General features: G+C 53.5%; 1 protein-coding gene across 1 annotated transcript; it reads right to left on the minus strand.

Annotated features, from left to right (window-relative positions):
- Positions 1-1,131: 1,131 nt before the first annotated feature.
- Positions 1,132-19,740, minus strand: HELZ2 (helicase with zinc finger 2). Its single transcript, XM_026862289.1, has 18 exons — positions 19,561-19,740; positions 19,353-19,487; positions 18,233-18,756; positions 17,249-17,881; positions 15,490-16,273; positions 14,988-15,063; positions 10,151-13,661; positions 9,292-9,377; positions 8,800-8,931; positions 8,392-8,559; positions 8,062-8,203; positions 7,482-7,598; positions 6,714-6,906; positions 5,834-5,968; positions 5,375-5,593; positions 4,924-5,080; positions 4,305-4,472; positions 1,132-3,795 (listed from the first exon to the last, which is right to left on the minus strand). The coding sequence occupies exons 1-18, from the start codon at positions 19,738-19,740 to the stop codon at positions 3,671-3,673; spliced, it is 7,485 nt and encodes a 2,494-aa protein (XP_026718090.1). The 3' UTR covers positions 1,132-3,670.
- Between the last annotated feature and the right edge of the window lie 182 nt (positions 19,741-19,922).

Raw genomic sequence — 19,922 nt, forward strand, 5'->3', positions numbered from 1 at the left:
TCCCCCCCCCCCCCCCAATTATATTTTTCCCCCCGTGTCCTTCCTCTAAAACACCTGAACTGAATCCCAAGCTCTTCCACTCACTCACCCTAACTGACCTCCATCCCTGGCTCCTCTCACCCTCTACACCCCGTGCCTCATAGTTCCTAAGTGTGATTTCATGCCCACCCCTCTACAGTGCATGAAAAAAACACTCTGATTAAAAAATAAAACAACAACCCCCCCCCAACCTCCACAACAAACAGGGAATGACAATACAGCCACGTGACCAATATGTACAAAACAATCTTTGCTCTTTTTTTTTTTTTTACCCTTTGGTTCAGGCCGAACCAAGCTGTCCCCACACAGAGTCAAACCATCACATAAACAGACGTTTTTAAGTAATAAAATTTATTATTTAAATAAATTGAAATCATTTTTACAATTATGGCTTAAATATCAAAAAAAGGAATGTTGAGGTTCATTCTTATAAATGGTAGAAGCAGGTAAAAATATTTGTATCCAAAATGTCCTTTGAGGTTTTCTGCAAGTCACAGACATACAAAAGATAAAAACCCGCCACACTTAAAAGTTCCTTAATTTACACTTCATGACACTTAACATTTCATTTCCATTTTTTAAAAAAACTCCCAACAATTTATTGCAGTAAATTGATTGTCCTATACACATCTGTCCAAACCCTTGAAAAACAATCCAGTGGGTTTCTCCTCTGCCAGCTGGAGCCGAGGAGAGATTTTCCTGGCTCTGGACATCCCCAATCCCACTGCTGGTCCCAGCAGGACGCAGGGTGATGGCTGGACCGCCCCCCCGGCACCCCGCTGGCTGCGTGCTCACGTTCCCCGTGTTCAACTCAGGCTCGAGCTCTAACTAGCGCCGAGGAAATGTAAGTTATCCCGTTGGATGGACCCAGATTTTTGTCCTGCACCGACATTCTTTTGTCTGTGAGCTGCGGAAAACGTGGAACCTGACTGGAGAGATACCCTGTGCACCATGCTGCCAGTGGTTTCCGATTGGAATTACCGAGGGTTTGGGGGCTTTGTAAATATTTTCAGAATATGTGCTTGAACATAAAATTCTCTCAAAAGCAAATGCAAAGCTCGGCGTGCAAATGAAACCAGACTACTTTAAAACCTTTACTAATTTCTATGAGTCTCTGTTTCTAAACACAAGGACAAGAACGCAATATTCAGCTGTCACTAACAAGTCTATTAAAAGTTTGATTAATTGCACTTTCTGCTATCCCTGACTATTGGAGCTGCACAACCAACTCTACAGGTACCTGCTCACAGCCCAAACAGCCCAAGAGTCCAGCCTGGCTGTTGCTGCTGCTTGGGTGGTCTCGGGCAGCGTTTTCTAAACAACAGTTACAAAACCCATGGTCAGAGGAAAAAAAAAAAAAAAGTACATTGTCTTGCAACACAGAGGTGCCCAAAGCCTTTCAGTCTCAGCTTTAACCCCCAAGGTTAAATATTTTTTCCCCACAGAGGGCAAAGGGAGATGCTTTGTGAGGTCTCTTCCTCGGTCTATGCCAACACGTGGCCAAAGCCCAAGCATGAGCACTGGACTAAGTCACTACGCTTGGGGTGAGTCTCCTCATTTGTGTTACATGTAATGAAATAACCAGCAAAAAAACCCCAAAAAACCAACAGGGGAGAGACTCTTACATTATATCATGAAAATAAGACCCACCAGTTCTAAAGGGACCAAGGTGACTTTGTCAGAATGACGCTGGCACCACGCTGAAGTGTTTATCCCAACAACTCCAGCACCTTTTGCAATTCTCCACATCACCTCGGAGATAACACGATCGCATTTCACTAATCCACAAAATGATTCCTACACAGGTTTATTCTGGAATGGCAGCGATTGTGGCAAAATCAGGCTGGCGCAGAATCTCTTTAAGATCCCAGCCGGGATGACTTCAAAGAGGAACAACGAACTTTACATCTTAGCAGCTTTTACCAAGCATCTTTAGAACCAGCAGGAGGTGTTTCCTACGGGCTTCTCTCCCTCGTGGGATCATCAGCCATGTGCCCATTATTACGCTTTTAAAAGATTTTAGCAAGCCTGGGTGGTCTCTAGCGTTCAGATCAAACCCACCAAACGCACAAGTGCAGGAAGGGAGTTTAAAATAAGGAAGAGAACAACAAAATTTCTCCATAGGCTTAAGTCTAACACAGAGTCATGAGAAGAAACACAGTGTTAAATACGGACTTTTCCAGACACAAGGCTTTCTTATTGCACGTTCCTCCACACTGGAAAGAGCCTTGCTGCTTTTTCAGTCACAAGCACAGGACAAACCCCATCCCTGCCATAGCGCTGCGAAGCCACGGGGACCCCTCACCACCGAGGAGGACTTGTGTCCCAGCACAGCACAGACGTGGGGCAAAACCAGCGTGACTGCATCCTGGTTCCAGCCCCCCACGCGAACATGTAGAGACAGCAAAGCGTGTGGTCTTGGGGAGAGCTGAGGCAGGCACTTCATACATTCAGAATTGAAATGAGATAAAAGACACCCCCTCCCTCGAAAATATCATGCCTCAAACAGCAGCTCCGTGATTCAGCAGAGAGCATCACTTCACCGCGAGACTTCTGCATCGGCCATACGCCACCGGGCGAAAGCAGCCTCCTCTGGTGAATCACAGCTTCCCCTTCACAGCAGTTTGGCTACTTAAAATAAAAAAAATACATTATACACATATATGCTGTGGTACATTTATCAAATTTCCATCACCGCTCTTAAAAACTCAGGCCATAAGACTGTGAAACGAATTCACAGAGTTAAAAGTTAATAAATTAGAAGCAGCTTTAAAAAAGGAAAAAAAAAAAACCAAAAACAGGGTAGGAAATGGGGGGAAAATCTTACAGGAGGTGATTTCAAATAGAACTCAGAACAGTTTAAAATACGCTTACAAATTCCAATGTTTCCTGGTAGGGGCAGTCCTCTTGCTTTTCATTAACTATACTAGTGAGGACGACCTCCTTCGTACAAAGGATAAGTAAGTCTATTTACAAAACCGACTTGGCCTTGGCTCTGTGGTATTTACACGCTCAGAGAACACGGCTAGGCAAAGAGTGGTACATGGTTCTCTCTTCGCTTTCTTCTTTCACTCAAAAAAAAAAAAACAACCCAACACCACAAACCCAAACAGAAAAAAATAATTGTTTTTCTGCTTTGAGAAATGAGAAGCCTTACAAATTCCCTGGCCTTGGTTTGACATGAGTGGTAGCATGCAGAAGCTTTGGTCCTCTATGGCAGCTCGGCGCGGCGCGTGCAGCCGCTCCACCCTCCAGGGATGGACCAAGCCTTTGGTCCCAGAGCACAGCTGGCAGAGAGGATGGGGGCTCCGCTGAGCATCTCACGGTTAAAAAAATAGTATCGTCAAATAAACACACCCCCGTCCATCCATTTCCAATGGTTTTTGGTTTGCTAGAGCTGAAAGTTCTTGTCTGAGGTCGCACGGATTTAAAAAAAAAAACAAACAACAAACCCCCGAGCTGCCAAAGCACGCACTGCAGCTGAGCTGTCACTGTGCAGGGAAGATCCCGGCTCCCCCGCCTGCGTTTGGCTCCGTAAGTCGTGAAATAACGGACAGATTGTGTCCTTCCCAAGGCACACGTAACGCAGTCCAGGTGGAGAGGGACGAGCTCACCGAGGTCCGACCCATCCTCATCGCTGCAAGGCTGAAGTCTTCCTGACCCAAATCCCCTGGGCCGCAGTAACGCAGTTCTGCTGCCTGTAGTGCTGCAGCAGTCTCCTCCACAAAGGGTTGCACTCCAGGAGGTACCGGTTCCCTGGGGCACGGGGATGGGGGCACCGGGTTAGTGGCCAGAAAAGGCTCAGACCCTACCTGTCACAGAAACTTTTGTCTCGCATTTCTAGCCTGAGGGTGCTGGATAACCTGCAGGGAACGCTTTCAGCCAGAACTCCACAAAAGCCCAGCTCCCTTTGCAGTGCTGCCATACCTGCGAGCAGCTTCCCCTACACACCACAGCCTACGCCTGCCTCACTCCGAGGAAAATAAGCAGCCAAATTCTGTTAGGAGAGAGCTCTAGCCTGCAAAAGCGACAGAAACGTGGTCCGAACCAGAGGGTGAGAAAAACTAATTATACGTGCTGCATGCGAGCCACGCACCATCTCTGCTGCGCGTGGATTGCCCGGATAACCCAGTTTGGAAACCACAGACAGTTTAAAGGGCAGAAAAATAAAGCAAGACCATCGGTTGTACTAGCCTGGATCTCCACCCCTTCAGCCAAGCATCCCGTCCCCCTGCAGGCCCCGCGCACACTCCCAGGAGACCCACCTAAAATGCAGAGTCCCTCCTGTGCTCGCGTAATGGCGACGTTGACCTGGTTGGGGTCGGTCACAAACCCCAAGTATTTCTTCTGCCAGCTCTTTGTGGGCCTCCTGTCAATCTCTGAGCGGGGGCAGGAGCGTACGGCCGACAGGATCACGTATCTCCACTCGCTTCCTAGAAAGCGGAATTGAACCAGATTTTTTATTTTTTTTTTTTTTAAAAGGAAGTATCTGACCACCTCTCCACCCCACATGACACCCGCTTCCCTACAGCGAGACCCACGGAACGGCAGCCGCCGTTTGGGTTCCTCCAGCTTCGGAGGCCGTTGGGCTCCTGGTTGTTGGCTCTCCAAAGAGCACGTTAAGCATTTCTTTAACGCCCCCCTTCAGACATCCTCCACCTTCGTGTCTTCAGCAGTCTCACCCTGCCCGGGCACTCCAGGGGTTCCCCAAGGATTTATTATAATCACAAATCACCCAGAAATCCAGCCCAGGGATGTTTCCTCCACGGCTGAAACGACCCTGGCGTAGGATTTGCTCGAAGATTGTCTCTGTGCGAAGTTGCTTCGGCCCTCGAGGAAGGCAGGAGGGGACAGACCCAGCGCTGCCCGCTCCCGCCAGCTCACCTTGACTCTTCATGATGGTGCAGACGGTCACCCCCCGGATGCCCTCTTTGAGGAGGCTCTTGTTGATCTCGGACACCTGGGCGTTGTAGGGGCTCAGGACAGCGATGCTCTCCGGCCGGATGGTGCCATCTAGTGTCAGCTGCTTCACCAACCTCACCTGGGGAGACCAGGGTCCTGCTGCTCACCTGGGAGCGGGGCCGGCGGGAACCAGCACCCCGCAGCACCCAGGGTGGTGATGGTGCCCGGCCGTGCTGCTCGCCCTGCTCTGGGTGACGCTGCCCTGCACCTGCCTCTGCCCAGGGGCATCGCGACGTGCCCCAGAGCCGGGGAGACGCCCGGCAGAGGCTGACCCCGCTGATCCTTACCCTATAGCGCTCCGCATCGTCCCTCCACCACCCCAGTCCCCCCGCACGACGCCGCATGCCCCGCGGCTCCCCAGGACCCTCCTCACCGCCTGCTCCGCTTCCTCTGGGTTAGCTTTGGAGTTCTCGTTTCCTTCCTCAGTAGAAATCACGAGGCTCTGCTCCTTCCCCTCCACGTGCCCGAAGATGATCGGGCAGCAGACGTTATCTCTGTGGTGGAAGACGCTGGGTTGACGATGAAGCTGGGGGCACGTTTTCAGCCGCATTTCATAAAATTCTTGGGATGGGAACTCGCAAATGCTTTTGTGCTGGCGGAGGAAAGGGGAGAAACTGAGGTGAGCAAAACCCAAGGAACTTCTCAGCCTGCAGCATCTTTTGGGGCTGGCTCCACCCGCAGTGCCGTTGTGCTGTAGCTGGCACCAGGCAAGTGCAGTATTTCTTCCTCTAGGAAGGGAAAGCACTAGCGGAGAACATCTGTTTCCCAGTGGCTTGAGGCAAGCCCTGATTTTCTGTGATGGAGAAAAAAATAATGCACTTGAGGGCCTCACCATGCGGTACTGCATATCCAGCATCCACGCCTGATTCTGGTAGCGCTCAAAAAGAGACTTTTCCATGCCAAGACTCTTGCACAGGTCATTGACGACCACAGGCCGCAGCTGTTTGTGATCCCCGAGCAACACAACCTGGAACAAAGAGCGGACACCTCAACCGTGAGGGTGGTGGCACCGGTGAAGGCCGTCAGCAATTTGGAAGGCTGTTTGTACAGACATTTATTGCCACGTATTTCTATTGCAGTCACAGCAACCTCAATCAAAGACCATGCTGGGCATTATATCAAGACCCTGACCCAGATAACATGGAGCCTTGTTCTCATCTGACAGGAGAAGGACATCATGTAGTAAGTCTACTGCGACCTGCTCCCTGCTTCTTGTCACGTTAGACCCGGGTCAGCACATTTTTCAGTGGCAGTGATACCCACCCTGTAAAGAAGCACCAAAAATCCAGCCACGCCACCCCTTGTTTTCCCTTGCAGAAAGCCAAGAGCAAGTGTAGAGGAGGCAGCATGGGGGTAACTGTTTGAAGACAAGGACCTGAGGTGATTGACCCAGCAGAGAGGCAGCTGCAGTAGTTCACCACAGCTTTCAGGCCTCTGCTTCGTGCGATACGAACAGAAAACGCTCAGCTCATGCACCTAGTGAGAATTCGTGCTGTGCTGCGTGTACCTCTCTGTGCCTCAAGACCTTAAATCATTAAACGAAACAACTCCCCAAAGGCTGAAACACTGACACTCCATCATAGATCCTACCAAAACCAACCTTAAAACCCGGCAGAACTTGGAAGAGCAGCACGGTAAAGGGGTGGAAGACAGGCAGGGGTTCGAGAGGCCCGAGCAGCCGTCCTAGAGACCCATCTTTGGAAGGGACTTACCTTCTCAGCATGGCGGTGGCTGACCAAAGGGATGAGGGTCTCGGGCTCCGTGGACATGGCGCACTCATCGACGATGATCTGCTTGATATTGAGCTGCTCCAGGGAGAAGGCAGATGCCGCGGAGCACGTGCACAGGATGACGTCGTGGGCTTTCAGTTCGTACGCATGAGCGATTGACAACAGACGCTTGTACCTGGTGGTCGAGGCAGAAGACACCAGGTTATGCATAAGGGAAACATCTCCCGGTTCCTCATGCAGGAACCAGGCAGGGGCTATACTTTCCCAAATGATTAATGGCTCCAACTCCCTCCCCAGGATGAGCTGGTGTTCCCAGCAAAGGGCTTAGGATGGACGCTGTAGGAAATGTACTTTGTCCTGAACTCAGCAGGGCAGCGGCTCGGGGTGGAGGATCAAGTGTCACACACACACACACATCGCGTCACTTTTGGGCCGCACAGGCAACAGTGCCAGAGCAGAAGCGATGCTGAGGCTCTGCACTGTACCACTAACCCCGAGACAATCGCTTTTTTCCATCATTCCAAACACACATCTTATTAATCTGTCTCGACGGTTTCACCTAGTCCCTCGGCTTGCATGAGCCGGGACAAACAGGCTGACTTTCAGTCTACGAGTCTGTGTCAGCTGCGACCTGGCACGTCCAGCCCAAAGCTCGCAGAAGGGAGGAGACTGCTGCCCTGTGCTCCTTCGGGCGGCGCTCCAGAGGCCGCTAAAGTTAGCCACCCCTCACCAGGGTCTCTTTCTACTCACTTCTTTACTTCTTCTTCTGTTATCTGCTCTCTTCTCCTCACTCGAGTGTCAAAGTTACAGATATCCTGCCAGTAAGGGTTGGGCGGCCGCCGGATGCGATGATGCAGGATTATTTCACTGAATAAAGAGTCAAAAGATAAATATTTTCCCCCAACACAGACCCAAGTGGTATCTCCCTGCAGTGGGGCAGACCACACCTGTCTATGTGGAGAAATCCCGTCAGGTAAAGAAGTCACAGCCAGACTCTTCAATCTTTACAGACCTAATACTTAGTTCACCCCTGAGGACACAAACTACGACCACTCTTCCATGGCAGTTACAAGCAGGAGTGAAGTCAAAGGCTCGTAGAGCTGTTCAGGAGAGTGATGAAATCATCCAGGATCTCAACAGCCTGGGTTTCCTGACTAGGTCCTGCATTAGTCTATACACCTCCACTTGAAAAAATTAATTAAAAGCAGGTTAACAGCGCTGCTTCACGGTAGCAGAGTGGAAACTGCATTTACTCTGGCTTGTTCAGCTTTACGGGGGCAGAAAACCTCACTCCCCAGCCCCCCGAGCCTGCGGGGCCACACGGTCCTACCTGAGCTCAGGCTTTGGTTTCGCATCCCGCAAGGTTCTGCGGTAGAGGTGCTGGTTGCTCCCCGGGTATGGGAATTCCAACGTCTCAATGGCCTCCCCGTAAACCCTCAGTGGTTTCGGGTTCTTCATCTTCAGCAGCATCTCTGGGGGAGGAGAACACGTCTGCTCAGCCAGCACCGGGCACCCGCCTCTGCCCCCAGCCCTCGCTCGCCAGCCCCACCTCCACCTCCTGCACAACCTTCCGGGCAGACCAGCCCCGCTTTCTGCCCCTCCTGTCGCGGCCACGTGTTCTCCCTCCCAGCCACTTCTGGGGCTTAAAACCAATAATTACCAGCAACAACATCAACCGACTTGTTGGACGGGCCACAGTACAAGATGGACTTTCTCCTGTTGAGCTTTTCTTCTTCAGAGGATGGTGGCTGCTCCTTCTCGGCATTCTCCTGATTCAGATTATGGAACCAGTAGACAATGTGAGTTCCTACAACGGTTTTCCCTGTGCCTAGAAAAACAAGGAGGTTGCTGAGGAGACTTTAATCGCAACACCCCTGCTCCAGATCAGTGCCTGGATGATCAGTCATGAAATAAAAACCAAGAACGGAGGCGACTGCCTTGAACAGCTGTGGGTGACGCCAACCCACGCTCCCCTCTCCCCAAGGGTCCTACGGAAAAGCAACAGCGTCGCTCTAACCCGCCTTCCGTAACAGAGCGGGCACAGACTCGTGCCGTCCCCCAGCCTTACCTGGCGGCCCTTGGATGAGCGTGAAAGGTTTTCCCAGAGCCCTTAGAATAGCCTGGTTCTGACTCTGGTTAAGCTTCCTGTAGCTGCCAGGGAGATCAAAGGTTTTTTGCTGCAGGATTTTGGACGTGGTCACTGTTAGGGCAAAGAGTCAGGAAAACAAGTTTCACGTTTCCTGAGTGATTCAACAGGAGGGATGCAGCAGGTACAAGCAATCGTGACCCATTTACGAGACCACCTAAAAGCAATCCTTGTCCCGTGCCAAGATGTTCCGCCCATGAGCCTTCTCTGGGAGCCCTGGGGATCAGAATATCCCCTCCAGCCAGGCACCCCATGGCACCTTCACTCTGCCAGGCTGGCAGCTCCTCTGGGCAGGGCAACCTCCTGGCCTGGGAGCGTAAGCCCTACGGCAAAGACCCCCCAGAAGTTGCCAGGGCACCTGCCCAGCCAGAAGCAAGTAGCCACGAGGTAAGGAAGGTGAATATTTGCACCTACCTACTTTAGGAGGTTCATGGCCGAGGGCGATGCTTCTGGCAAGCTTGGAGGCCCACTTGAGCTTCCAAATTGCCTTTTCTTTTCGTCTGACAGACAGGAAAAAATAAGAACGGATGAACGTAGCACAAAATCGTAATACAGCTTCGTACAACTGCCTTGCTTATCCTTTCTCTCTGGTGTTGCATTAAATCCTTCCACAAAGAACTTAAACCACAACAACTCTTACTCTGCTCTTTTGCACCTGGGACTATTTCCCAACTGTCTGAAGAGCTGAGCCTGTAAAGACGTCGAGAGCAAGGAGCACAACTTCTGTCCCAGCTCCATTTTATTATGGCCCGCCCCATTTTATTGCATTAGCTCCCGATTTTTTTCCTAAAATTCACGATAAAAAAGGAAGCACATTCCACCCTGAAAAAGCCACAGCAGTCCATGCTGTAAAGAAGGGCAAAGTAGACACCAGCTCTGCTTTAATTAGAGCTGATCACAGCAACCACAAAGGGGAAGGATGGGGAAATCCAGGAGCACTCCTGCTAAGCCAGCCCTAAGCCAGCGCTTCACGCTGACACGTATTGCAGCAATCCAGTACCATAAAAACCAGATGCCCAGGGAAATTTCAGCACGGCACCTTCCCCTATCTCCCCATTCTCAAGGTCAACGAGAAGCACAAAGAGGCCGTCCGGAGAACAGACCTGAGAAATCCTGCCACCCCCCTGCCCAACCGCCGGTCGGAGCTGGGCAAGGACAGGTTTTTCAGGGGGTCAGCGAGCAAAGCTCATCTGGGTGTAGCAAAGAAGTCAGGTTGGACCCTGCTGCTCTGCATGGACGGGTTAACCAGAGGGTGACTGCTGAGCGCACTTACATGTCCGGCAGCATCTTTGGTATGAGCTCCACCGTGAACTTAGCAGAGGCCTGCAAGATTTCCACGGGGATCCTCTCCATAGACATATAGTGGATGTAAAAGTTCATAGTATGGTGACCGGTCCTGTCCAACTTCTCATCCTCGCTGAACTCTTCGGTGACCCCGTGAGCCACCCAGGTGTAGGTATCTGGATCAACCGAAAATTTGCTTTCCGACCTGCCCTTGTTAACAAAATTCAGGTTCTGGAGGCCGTGGCTAAGGCATTCCTCGTCGCTCTGAAGGTTCCCAAGCTTCAGCCCACCTAAGCGAATGCACAAGTAACAGTGGCTGAAGTCTGCTTCGATGGAGCACTCCTCCAAAAGATTTTTCTTTAGGATGAAACTCCCTTGCAGCTGTCCTTTGCTCGTCCTTTGCTTTGCCCAGGTTATTTCGACATCGTGGAGGACAATCGAGTCGTTTTCAGCCACCGCACATGACGCGGACTCCATGGCGCTCATCGGCATCCACACCCTGTTGTATTCCGTTTCGTGTTTGTACTTGTCTTTGGATGACAGGGTGGCGTAGGCAGAGAAGCAATCGATGGGCTTCTCCATGTGCTGCAGGCAGATGTCGAAACCCGGCGTCACGCACCACAGCTGCACGAAGGGCACCAGGAAGCCCCGGCAGACGTCGGTGGTGAGCTGGAAGTGCAGCGCGTCGCCGGTGCTCAGCTCCATGTAGAGCTCCATGTAGTGCGAGCACTGGCTCTTCCTGACCCAGCCCACGTGGCGCTGGTAGAGGCCCTTGCTCTCCTGAAGGAGGGAGGCAGCGGTCTCAAAGTCCTCACTCCTGATGGCTGCCAGCACGCCTCGCCAAGTCTGGGTGCTGGAGAGGGTGACGCTGCGGTCGCAGAGAGACCCCTCCTGCAGGCTGTGCTCCTTGGTCTCCACAGAGTACACCCGCTTCTTCCACATCAGCCTCATGGAGCTCCGTTGCTCGATGAACATGGGCTGCTCTATCAGCTGAAGAGACCTGTAGTTAATTTTCTGGGGATCCGGAAGACTCTCTTTGTTCATGGGAAACAAGGCTTTAAAATACTTGTTCATCCCTTCAATATCCACTACGAAGGCCACCTTCTGCAGGACTTGCTCCTTCAGCTGGGTGACCATCTGCAGGCTGTGGGCCCTCTTCTCATACATCATCGCCTGGAAATTCTTCCTGTTGAAGTCACGACAGAGAAACTCGATGTCATCCGAAGAATAGATGATGGGCTTCTTGCGGAGCATGGAATGAAGGTGCCGCTGGACCACGACATCCACGTACCGGCGGATGGGAGAGGAAGCCCAGGTGTAGGAGTCAACGTGCAGGGAGTAATGGCCCGCCTTCGACTGGACCGTGGAGTTGGAGCGACTGAAATAGGAGCGGCTGAGCAGCCTCCTGAACTCCAGGGCCACGGGGGCCAGCTTTGGGTGGATGTCATCGGTAACGATAAGGTCTAGCATCTTGTGGATGTCACGGATACCAGCGGCTGACTGCAGGTGCTCCCAGACGGGGGCCAGGAGACTGAACCCCACATATTCAGAGGTGTCTTGGTCAGGAGGCACCTCTCCCAGGTGGTGTGAGAGATGGATGGACAAAGGAAGGATGTGGCTGTACTTGTTTTTCATAAGTGATAACTGTTGAGGGCTTGGCTCACACTGACACCGGAGAGGAGTGACATTTCTGGTGTCCTCCTGGTTGGTGAGGAACTCAGCCACGAAACTGTTGAACATGATCATTAACTCCTCTATCATCTGATGGGGCCCCCTGTTACCTGGGGAGCTTTCCTCGTCCAGCCGGTCATAGAAACAGTCCTCCTGCAGCCGAAACTTCCGATGGATCCTGGAGAAATGATAAGCCACAGCTATGCAGTCCTCCAGGGTATTGAAACGAAGGGCCCCCGCTGCTCCCCTGTAGTGATCCTTAATGCAGAGCTCTGCCTCCTCATAGGACAGCTGCCTGTCCGAGCGGATCACAGAGATGTTGAAGACTCCCTCTAACATCTCGTCGGTCTCCTTTTCTACGGTGACAAACAAGGAGATCACCCGACGATCTTTCTGCGGCAGGAGGCTGCAGACGTCTTGGCTAATGTGGGGTGGGAACATGCACAGAGGCTCCTGGTTGGGAGCGTAGTAGGTGACGCCGCGTTTCTTTGCTTCCAGGTCCAAGGCGCTGCCTTTGGGAATGATGCCAGCCACGTCTGCAATGTGGATCCCAATCTCATAGTGACGCCCGAGGTCCCGAACGCTGACAGCGTCGTCCAGATCCCTGGCACCTTGGGGGTCGACGGTGAAGGTCAGGTAACTCCGACAGTCCTTCAGATTTTCCTTGGTGAGGTTTAGTTTGCTGCTGGAGGTGTATTTGGCCAACTCCTTGGTGACAGCAACTGGGTATTTCTTCTCCAAACCATATTCCAAGTCAAGGATCTTTAAGCCTTCTTCCAAAGTCAATGCTGCATGCAGAATCTCTGTTATTATCCCCAAAGGGTAGTAAAACCCTTCCCGCCAGGAGATGACCTGGACGCAGAACAAGTGGCACCTCCTCGACTCCTGACTGATCTTCTCGCAGCTGACCACCCTGTACTTCCCGTTGACAAGCCTGCGGATGGGAATGACATTGGGTTTCTCTTTCAGGCCTGGGACGAATATTTTGGTGACGGTGTGATCGATGGGTATCATCACCCGGGGATCAAACTCGTCCATCATGCAGATGAAGGTCCGTTCTCTCTCCGTGCGCTTCAGGATGCCCACCACCTTCCCCTGAGGGCGGTGGCTGCCGCCGTCAGGCGTGCTGCTCTGCAGGATTTCCACGAGCACCTCGTCCCCGGTGAAGGCCATCCCGCAGTGAACCCTGCCTTTGATCTGGATGGTCATCGCGGGGGAGTCGTTGAGGGTGAAGGCAGTAGCTCTGTCGAACCATTCTTTGATCAGCTCGCACCTCTTGTACATTTTGGGGTGCATGCGCAGATACTCCTGCATCACCTGAGAGGAGAAGTTGACATATTCCCGCCTGTCTTCCCACAGGTTTGAAGCCTCAGACTTCACGTTCAGCAGCCCTTCTTCGGACACGGTCACCAGCACGTTCTTGCTCTCATCTAAGAGCTCCTGGAGGATGGGATCGTCAGGATTCATGCTCTCAGCCTCAGAGCTCCAGGAATCCGTGTCGCTGTCCTCCTCGTCCCTCTCTGGGCTCCTCCTGCTCCAGCTCTCCTTGTCGCACGCAGCCTGTTTAATCTGGGCCATCGTCAGGTTCTCCGGGAAGATGCTCCCCTTGTCGATGCACTGCTGGATGAAGCGCTTCCACACCTTGCTGCACTGCCCGTGGGAGCACAGGGCCACCGCATCCCCCACCGCAACCACCAGCGACTGAGCCCGGGTCATGATCGTGTTGAGCACTCTGGCTTCGTTGAAGAACTCGAGGTGGTGGGAGGCCGAGACGCGCAGGCTCTCGCTGGTGTGCACCGTGCTGATGACGATGACCCGGAACTCCCGCCCTGCACCAGAGGGGACAAGGGAGAAGTCACCCCCGGGGAACCCAACGGGGAAAACCCTGCCTGGCTGCTGCCCCGCTCCGCTGCGTCACGGGGCCGTGGGCTGATGGGACCTCGCTTGGCTGAGTCATGGGAGTCACCTGGTGCGAATAAAGCAGCTCTTGGGGGTCATGAGGGCCTCCGGGCATGACCCAGGAGGGACACCCCGAGGCCACCAGCACCCACACACCAGGGAGGAGACAGGAGAAAGGCAGAGCATGGACCAGCGCAGCCGTGAGCACCCGTGGAGCAGCCCCGCGCGCTCAGTGCCACTGGCAGCCTCGCCAGCCACTCCTCACAAACAGGGAGAGTTTTCCATGAATCCCAAACTCCTGAGGGAACAGAGGATCTTGCAGGAACAAGAGCAGTGACCGTTTGCAAGAATCCCTCTCCCCTCAAGGCCGGCTCTGCTGATTGCATGACAAATAACAAACAGCAAGAGGCACCCTGGCGATTTCAGAGCTGGGAAGAGACTGCAAAGAAGGGGTGTGGAGATCAGAAACATGCCCCAGGGGTCAGTTATTCTCACCATGAGGAGTCCCAGCTGCACAATAAAGAAAAAATAATAATAATAATAAAACCATGGATGAGTCATAAACTAAGTCCTTGAGGACAAAACCAGCCCTATCCCTCTCTTGACATCCAGAGCAGCAGACTCCTCCTTTAGTGAGCTGTTCTGTGATTTTTTTTGCTGCGACTGGTACCCACAGGCCATCCTGGTTTCAATTCCCTTCTATTACCGGCCTCTCCTGCTGGTACTTGGGGCTTTCACATGATTCACACATGCCCTGGGATCGCACTCGCAGGGTTTTCACCCTCCTACAAAGCAACGTCCATATATTTGAAACAAGTTGACAGTTGGGTGCAGATTTAATTCAGTGTGAAATCCTATTCACTACGGAAAGGACAAAAATCAAAGAATTACCAACCAGAAGGGGATGGAAATCAGCCAAAGGATTTCCAGGCACTCCCTCTCCTAATGGGCTGCGGCAGCAGTTGCGGAGCCACGGGGAAGGGCAGGGGAACTCTGCCCAACAGCACCGCGTGCACCCTCCCAGAGAGGGGTTTTGCCCCAAGGTCAGCTGGTATTTTGCATTTTTAGCAAAGCAGGACAACGCTAAGATTCCAGAAAAAGCTCTGCTAACGACCCAGTGTCTCTCTCTCCTGATCATTACGCAGTGGCTGTAGCTGCAACAGACTCTCCTGTTCACCAGCGTCAGCGGGAAAGTTCTCCCTGCCCAGACCTCAGAACGCGGCCAGGCGTGACTAACTGTTGCACAAGACACGAACCTGGCAAGTTTTCATAGTTTTCTACCACCACATCTTGTAGCTGCTTTTTCCTCAGCTCTTGTCTTGTTGCAGAAACCTGGTGAGAAAGAGGCACAACCGACTGCAGTTTCAGCTCAGAAACACCCCCCACCCAACACCACGGTCCCTCACCCCTCTCAGCTGCAAGTTCCCTGAGAAAGTTACTTGACAACAGCCACACGTCCTGGGCTGGGTTCAGCCAGTGCTCCCAGTCTGCCCTGTAACCAACCCCCCTAGAAGATGCTGAAAGAAATCTTCAGCTAAACCATCCCACTAAGAGGCATCTCCGCTCCGACCACCCGTGACCACCCAAAGGGAGGGCGCCTCGGAGGAAACACCGATGGCATGCAAGACCCCGGATTCCCTATTTTTGCCACCACAAGAGACAGGCAGCGTTCAGCATTTATTAGGGAGTGTTTAGAGAGCAGTCAGCAGTGCACACACAGCCCCTTCAGGTAGGGAAACGTGTGATTCCACTACGTACCTGCATCCCATGGGAGACCACGCAGATCCTCTTCAGATCTCGGGCACCCCACTCATCTGGCCACCTCATATAGATCTCCTTCACTTTCTCAATCACTTGTGTTATCTCGGAGGCGTTGTGCCAAGAAATCATGGACATATCCCTTTCAGCCACGCCAGAGACGTGGCAGAACACGAGGGGGTAGATTTCGGGGTGGGGCGGGATGTTCCCGCTGGCTCCGATAGCGTTGCCTTTGCCAACGTAGAAGTGCTTGGAGACAAACTCAATTATGCCCGCGGTGGAGCGATAATTCTCGTTGAAGATGATCCTGCTCTTCACGGCCACTTCGTGCCTCTCCTTCTGGTAAAACTGAAAGAGTCGGTTTAACAGGGTGTGATCAGCAGATTGTCCGTCCCCAACACAAAAGAGCTTTGGGGTTATCTGCATGTGGTCCCCAGCGAGGACAATCCGGGTCTCAAACGTGGCGTAGGAGAGCGGGACCAAAGCTTCACACTCCAGCATCTGAGCAGCCTCATCGATCATGATGTGGGTGAAGTAGCCTGGGGCAACCTTCAAGTTCTTGGATAACATGGAGGTGGTGATGATGACGTGGTGCCTGTCGATCTCCGCCCGCGTGGGGTGCCGGAAGGAGCGCTGGTCTGGCGAGAGGCAGCAGTACATCTGCGTGATGGGGTCCGTCATGCTGATGGGACGGTCGGTGGATATAATCCTCAGGGGAACGGCCCACGGGTGCCCGCTGGTCACGTAGTTATGGAAATACTCCCGGATGTAGATGTCAGCAGCACTGGAGGGGAACAAAAGGGGAAAACCACGGAGGAGTTGTAAGCGCTGCGCCCGTCATCCCAACGCGCTGGTCGTTCACCGACACGCACCCGAACTCTCCCCCAGCTTTGGGTGACGACGCCCTCGTCCCAGGAGACAGTCACACACATATGAAGAAGCTGGGTTCATGCAGCCACCAATTCCAGGCCTATCTTGACAGTATGGTTTAAAACAGGAGTTGATACTCGAGCCTAGGGCATCTCTCGGTGCTCATATGGGAAAAATGCAACGTGGTCAACACAATCTGCTCTCTAGAGGTAAGTCACACAGACCTCTCCTCTGACAGCTAACCAGGTGATACAAGATCTGCAAAAGAAGCTCCAGTGCAAGCAGACAGCCTGAAACAGGCCAAGACTAGCAGTCACCCATCTACTCTACATTAAAAACTAAGGCAGTAACAGCCTGCAGGATCGGGTGTGCACACTCTTTTCACGACTCTAATTTTCACAATCTTGGTCTGGTTTCTCCGAAGGCAGATTTAGTGGCAATCGGACCAGATCTACATTTCCTCTTCCCCAAACTCTCCCTGAAAAAGTCAAAAAATTGGCATGTGCACCGAGCGCAGTCGTCTTCAAGGGCACAATGTTATCCCAGCAAGGTCAGGCAACGGCTTTCTACCTCTTCCAGGACACAGTAAAGGCTAGAAAGACCTGACTGTCCCTCCAACCCCACTCCTATTTTATAATGGGGCAGGAATACGCTGCCTCTTCCACAAAGACTTCCACCCATGCCAGGCTTGGTGGGGCTCAGGAGTGGTTTAAGACATATTAAATAAAAATTAATTTACGTAAGTGACTGAAACGCACACGAAGAAAAGGGCAGCTCGGCTCCATCTCGTCCACCCTGGCTCCCTCTCATCCCACCAGGTAAGCAACAGAACAGCTTGCTTGGCCCCGGCCCACAACCCTGGTTGCCTCTTCCCTCAGCCCCGGCTGACCTGTTAGTGTGAGTGCAGATCAGCACCCGCGTCTTGGGCTGCCTGAGGATCTCCATGGTGGCCATGGCCAAGGTGAACGTCTTCCCTGTGCCGAAAGGCCCGTAGATGAGAAGAGGCGGGACCTGCCGGCTGGTGGTTGCCTGCCCCGTGATGAAGGAGATGGCTTGTTTCTGCTTGCTATTCCCTTTCTGCGGCGACCCGAGAGAGTAGGGGACAGAACAACTGGCAACATCTGGTAGGACCAGCTTCTCGTCCAACAGGCGATCCACCGCCTGGTGCCACTGCCGGAACAGCAGCTGGTCGATTTGGAACTGGATCTCCACCTTGTGGGAGGTGTTTGGCTTGAAGTTGAGCTCTGAGCAGCATCTCTTTGGTATCTGCAGCCAGATGGTCTTCTCCGTGGTGGCTTTATGCTCCACGCTAACCTCGTAAACCCGATTGTCTACAGGTGGGTCAAGCGCCAGGAAAGCCGTGGGCACAGACCTACTCAGCAGATACCCCTCGTCGGTGTCCGGTGAGAGGTTGTAAGGGGTAGGCACTTCAGCAAACAGCTCGCCAGAGAGGGCAAACTTCATCCCCATGGAGAGGCTTTGCAGCATGGGGGTCAGCGAGATGAGGACGCGCAGGTTGAGCCTGGAAAGAGGAAACACACGATTGAACTGGGCCATCGGTTCATCGGCGACCACCCTCCCCACCGCAGGGCGGGCATTGCCACCTACACCCAGGGAGGGTCTGCCAGCCCCTCAAGAGGCAGAAACTGTGCTTCTAGCTAAACTGCAGCCGCAGGACAAGCCCCAGCCCTTCCCCTCCTATCACCCCCCTGCAAAACATCCTTCCTGGCAGGTTTCCATTTTCTGGGTAGACACCCCAGGACCCAACCCAGAAGGGACAGAGGCTTCAGCAGCAGCACGGCCCCAACGGTTAGCAACGAGCTCACGGTCCCCAGCGAGGAGGAACCTCTCCGGACCCACACCCAGCACTTACTTGGCAATCAGAGCCTGTTCAGCTTCTTCCTCGCGGAAGAGGAAGCCGTGCATCCTCTCGCGGTAGTTGAGCCGGGTGATGGGAACGGTCGCACCGCCCTCACGCTGGTAGTCCAGCGCCAGAGCAGGAGGTTTGTACTTGGCCATCAGATCCACATCTTCACCGGTCCTCGGCACGCTGGGAACGATGATCCGGTTACCTCTATCCCATCGCACGAAGTTGACGGGGCGGCTGTTCTCCCTGCTGCCGGGGACGTGGTGGGGGGTCTCCCGCTGGCCCACCTTCACCTTGATCTTCTGCCTGAGGACGGGGCGCTTGCCGAAGTCGAACACCACCCACTGCTCGAAGACGCCGAGGGCGCAGCACTCCATGCACACCTCCACCAGCGCCGTGCGGGGCGAGGAAGGCAGCGTGGCCACGTGCTCCCCACGAAGGTAGTGGAGGCCCCGGGAAAGCCCATTCCCCGAGAGGTAGAAGTTGACTCCAGGTTCCCGCTTCAGCAGCGCCACGTGCTGCAGAGGCACCTGCCAGCGGAGGGGAAGACAGGGCCAGGGTGAGGGCAGCCGGCGGGAAGAGCCCCGCGGCCGGCGAGATCCTCCCAGCAGCCTTCCCTACAGCTGCCGTGGGAACCGCGTGCCATGTCGGCCCTTGAAATTCTCCTTAAAGGAGCACATTCCACGTGCAACACCACAGGGATTATTTTAAGGTCTTAAAGAACATCAGGTTTCAGTTTTATAGAAATTGAGCCTGTCTGCTGTAAAGGGGAAATCTCCAGAGTTGAAGAGGATAATTAGACCCAGTCTCTTGCCCCCAACACCCACGAAATCCTGGGCAGGAAAGCACCTGAATCTTGGTATTTGTGATAAGTGGGAGGTGCTGAGAGCAGCTGGGTCTGCCCCAGCCCCACCGCGCGAGACAGGAGACACGGTGGCTGCACCACCCAAGCCTGAGCTGCTCCTAAATACCCAACCCCGGTCCTCACTCAGACATCCCCAAGTCCCCATCCTCCTGCCCCTTGCAGAAATAAGAATTAAAACCAACCAACCAAACAAAAAAGCCCAAAGGGCAAGGACTGTGCACAGCAGCGGGCACTGCCAGTGGCTCGCAGCGCCGGGCTTACCTGGGAGTGGACCCTGAACTTCCAGCAGTATTTCAGCCTCCTGTCCTCCGACTGCACGCTCAGGGGCTGCTCACACACAACTCTGACGCCCTCGACGTGCTCAGACATCTGGAGGAGGGCAAGAGAGGAGTGGGACTGAAGGCAACGTCCCAGGGACACGCTGCAGAGCCCTCCCTGGAGCCATCATCATCCTCTGCCTTTACGCTACGTCCTCCCTAGAGGGGTCTGCCAATAAATCCTTGTGCTCAGTCCTCGCCCGCTGCTGCTCGGTGTCCCCACGCCTCGGGAACGAAAGGACCCGCGGGCATGGCAGCGCGGTCGGGTAGCCCGAGCAGACTCTCGGGTTGCCATATCGAAAGGGGTGAAGGCAGAGGAATCCCAGAGTCATTCCGGCTGGAAAAGCCCCTCGGGATCAGCGAGTCCAACCCTCAGCCCGACTGGACAAAGTTCTCCCCTACCCCACATCCCCCCCCAGCTCATCCCAACGGCCCTGAAACCCCCCCAGGGATGGGGACTCCGCCACCTCCCTGGGCAGCCCATTCCAACACCTAACAACCCGTTCTGTAAAGA

Source organism: Athene cunicularia (assembly GCF_003259725.1).
Source record: "Athene cunicularia isolate RWA chromosome 20 unlocalized genomic scaffold, athCun1 chr20_part1, whole genome shotgun sequence".
Taxonomy (NCBI): domain Eukaryota; kingdom Metazoa; phylum Chordata; class Aves; order Strigiformes; family Strigidae; genus Athene; species Athene cunicularia.

Excerpts from the sequence above, each read along its gene's own strand:
- HELZ2 (XM_026862289.1), bottom strand. The coding sequence starts at position 19,740 with ATGACTCTGGGATTCCTCTGCCTTCACCCCTTTCGATATGGCAACCCG. Across the intron at positions 8,204-8,391 it reads GTCGGTTGATGTTGTTGCTG|AGATGCTGCTGAAGATGAAG; the intron begins GTAATTATTGGT and ends CTCCTCCCCCAG. Across the intron at positions 7,599-8,061 it reads AAACCAAAGCCTGAGCTCAG|TGAAATAATCCTGCATCATC; the intron begins GTAGGACCGTGT and ends CTCTTTATTCAG.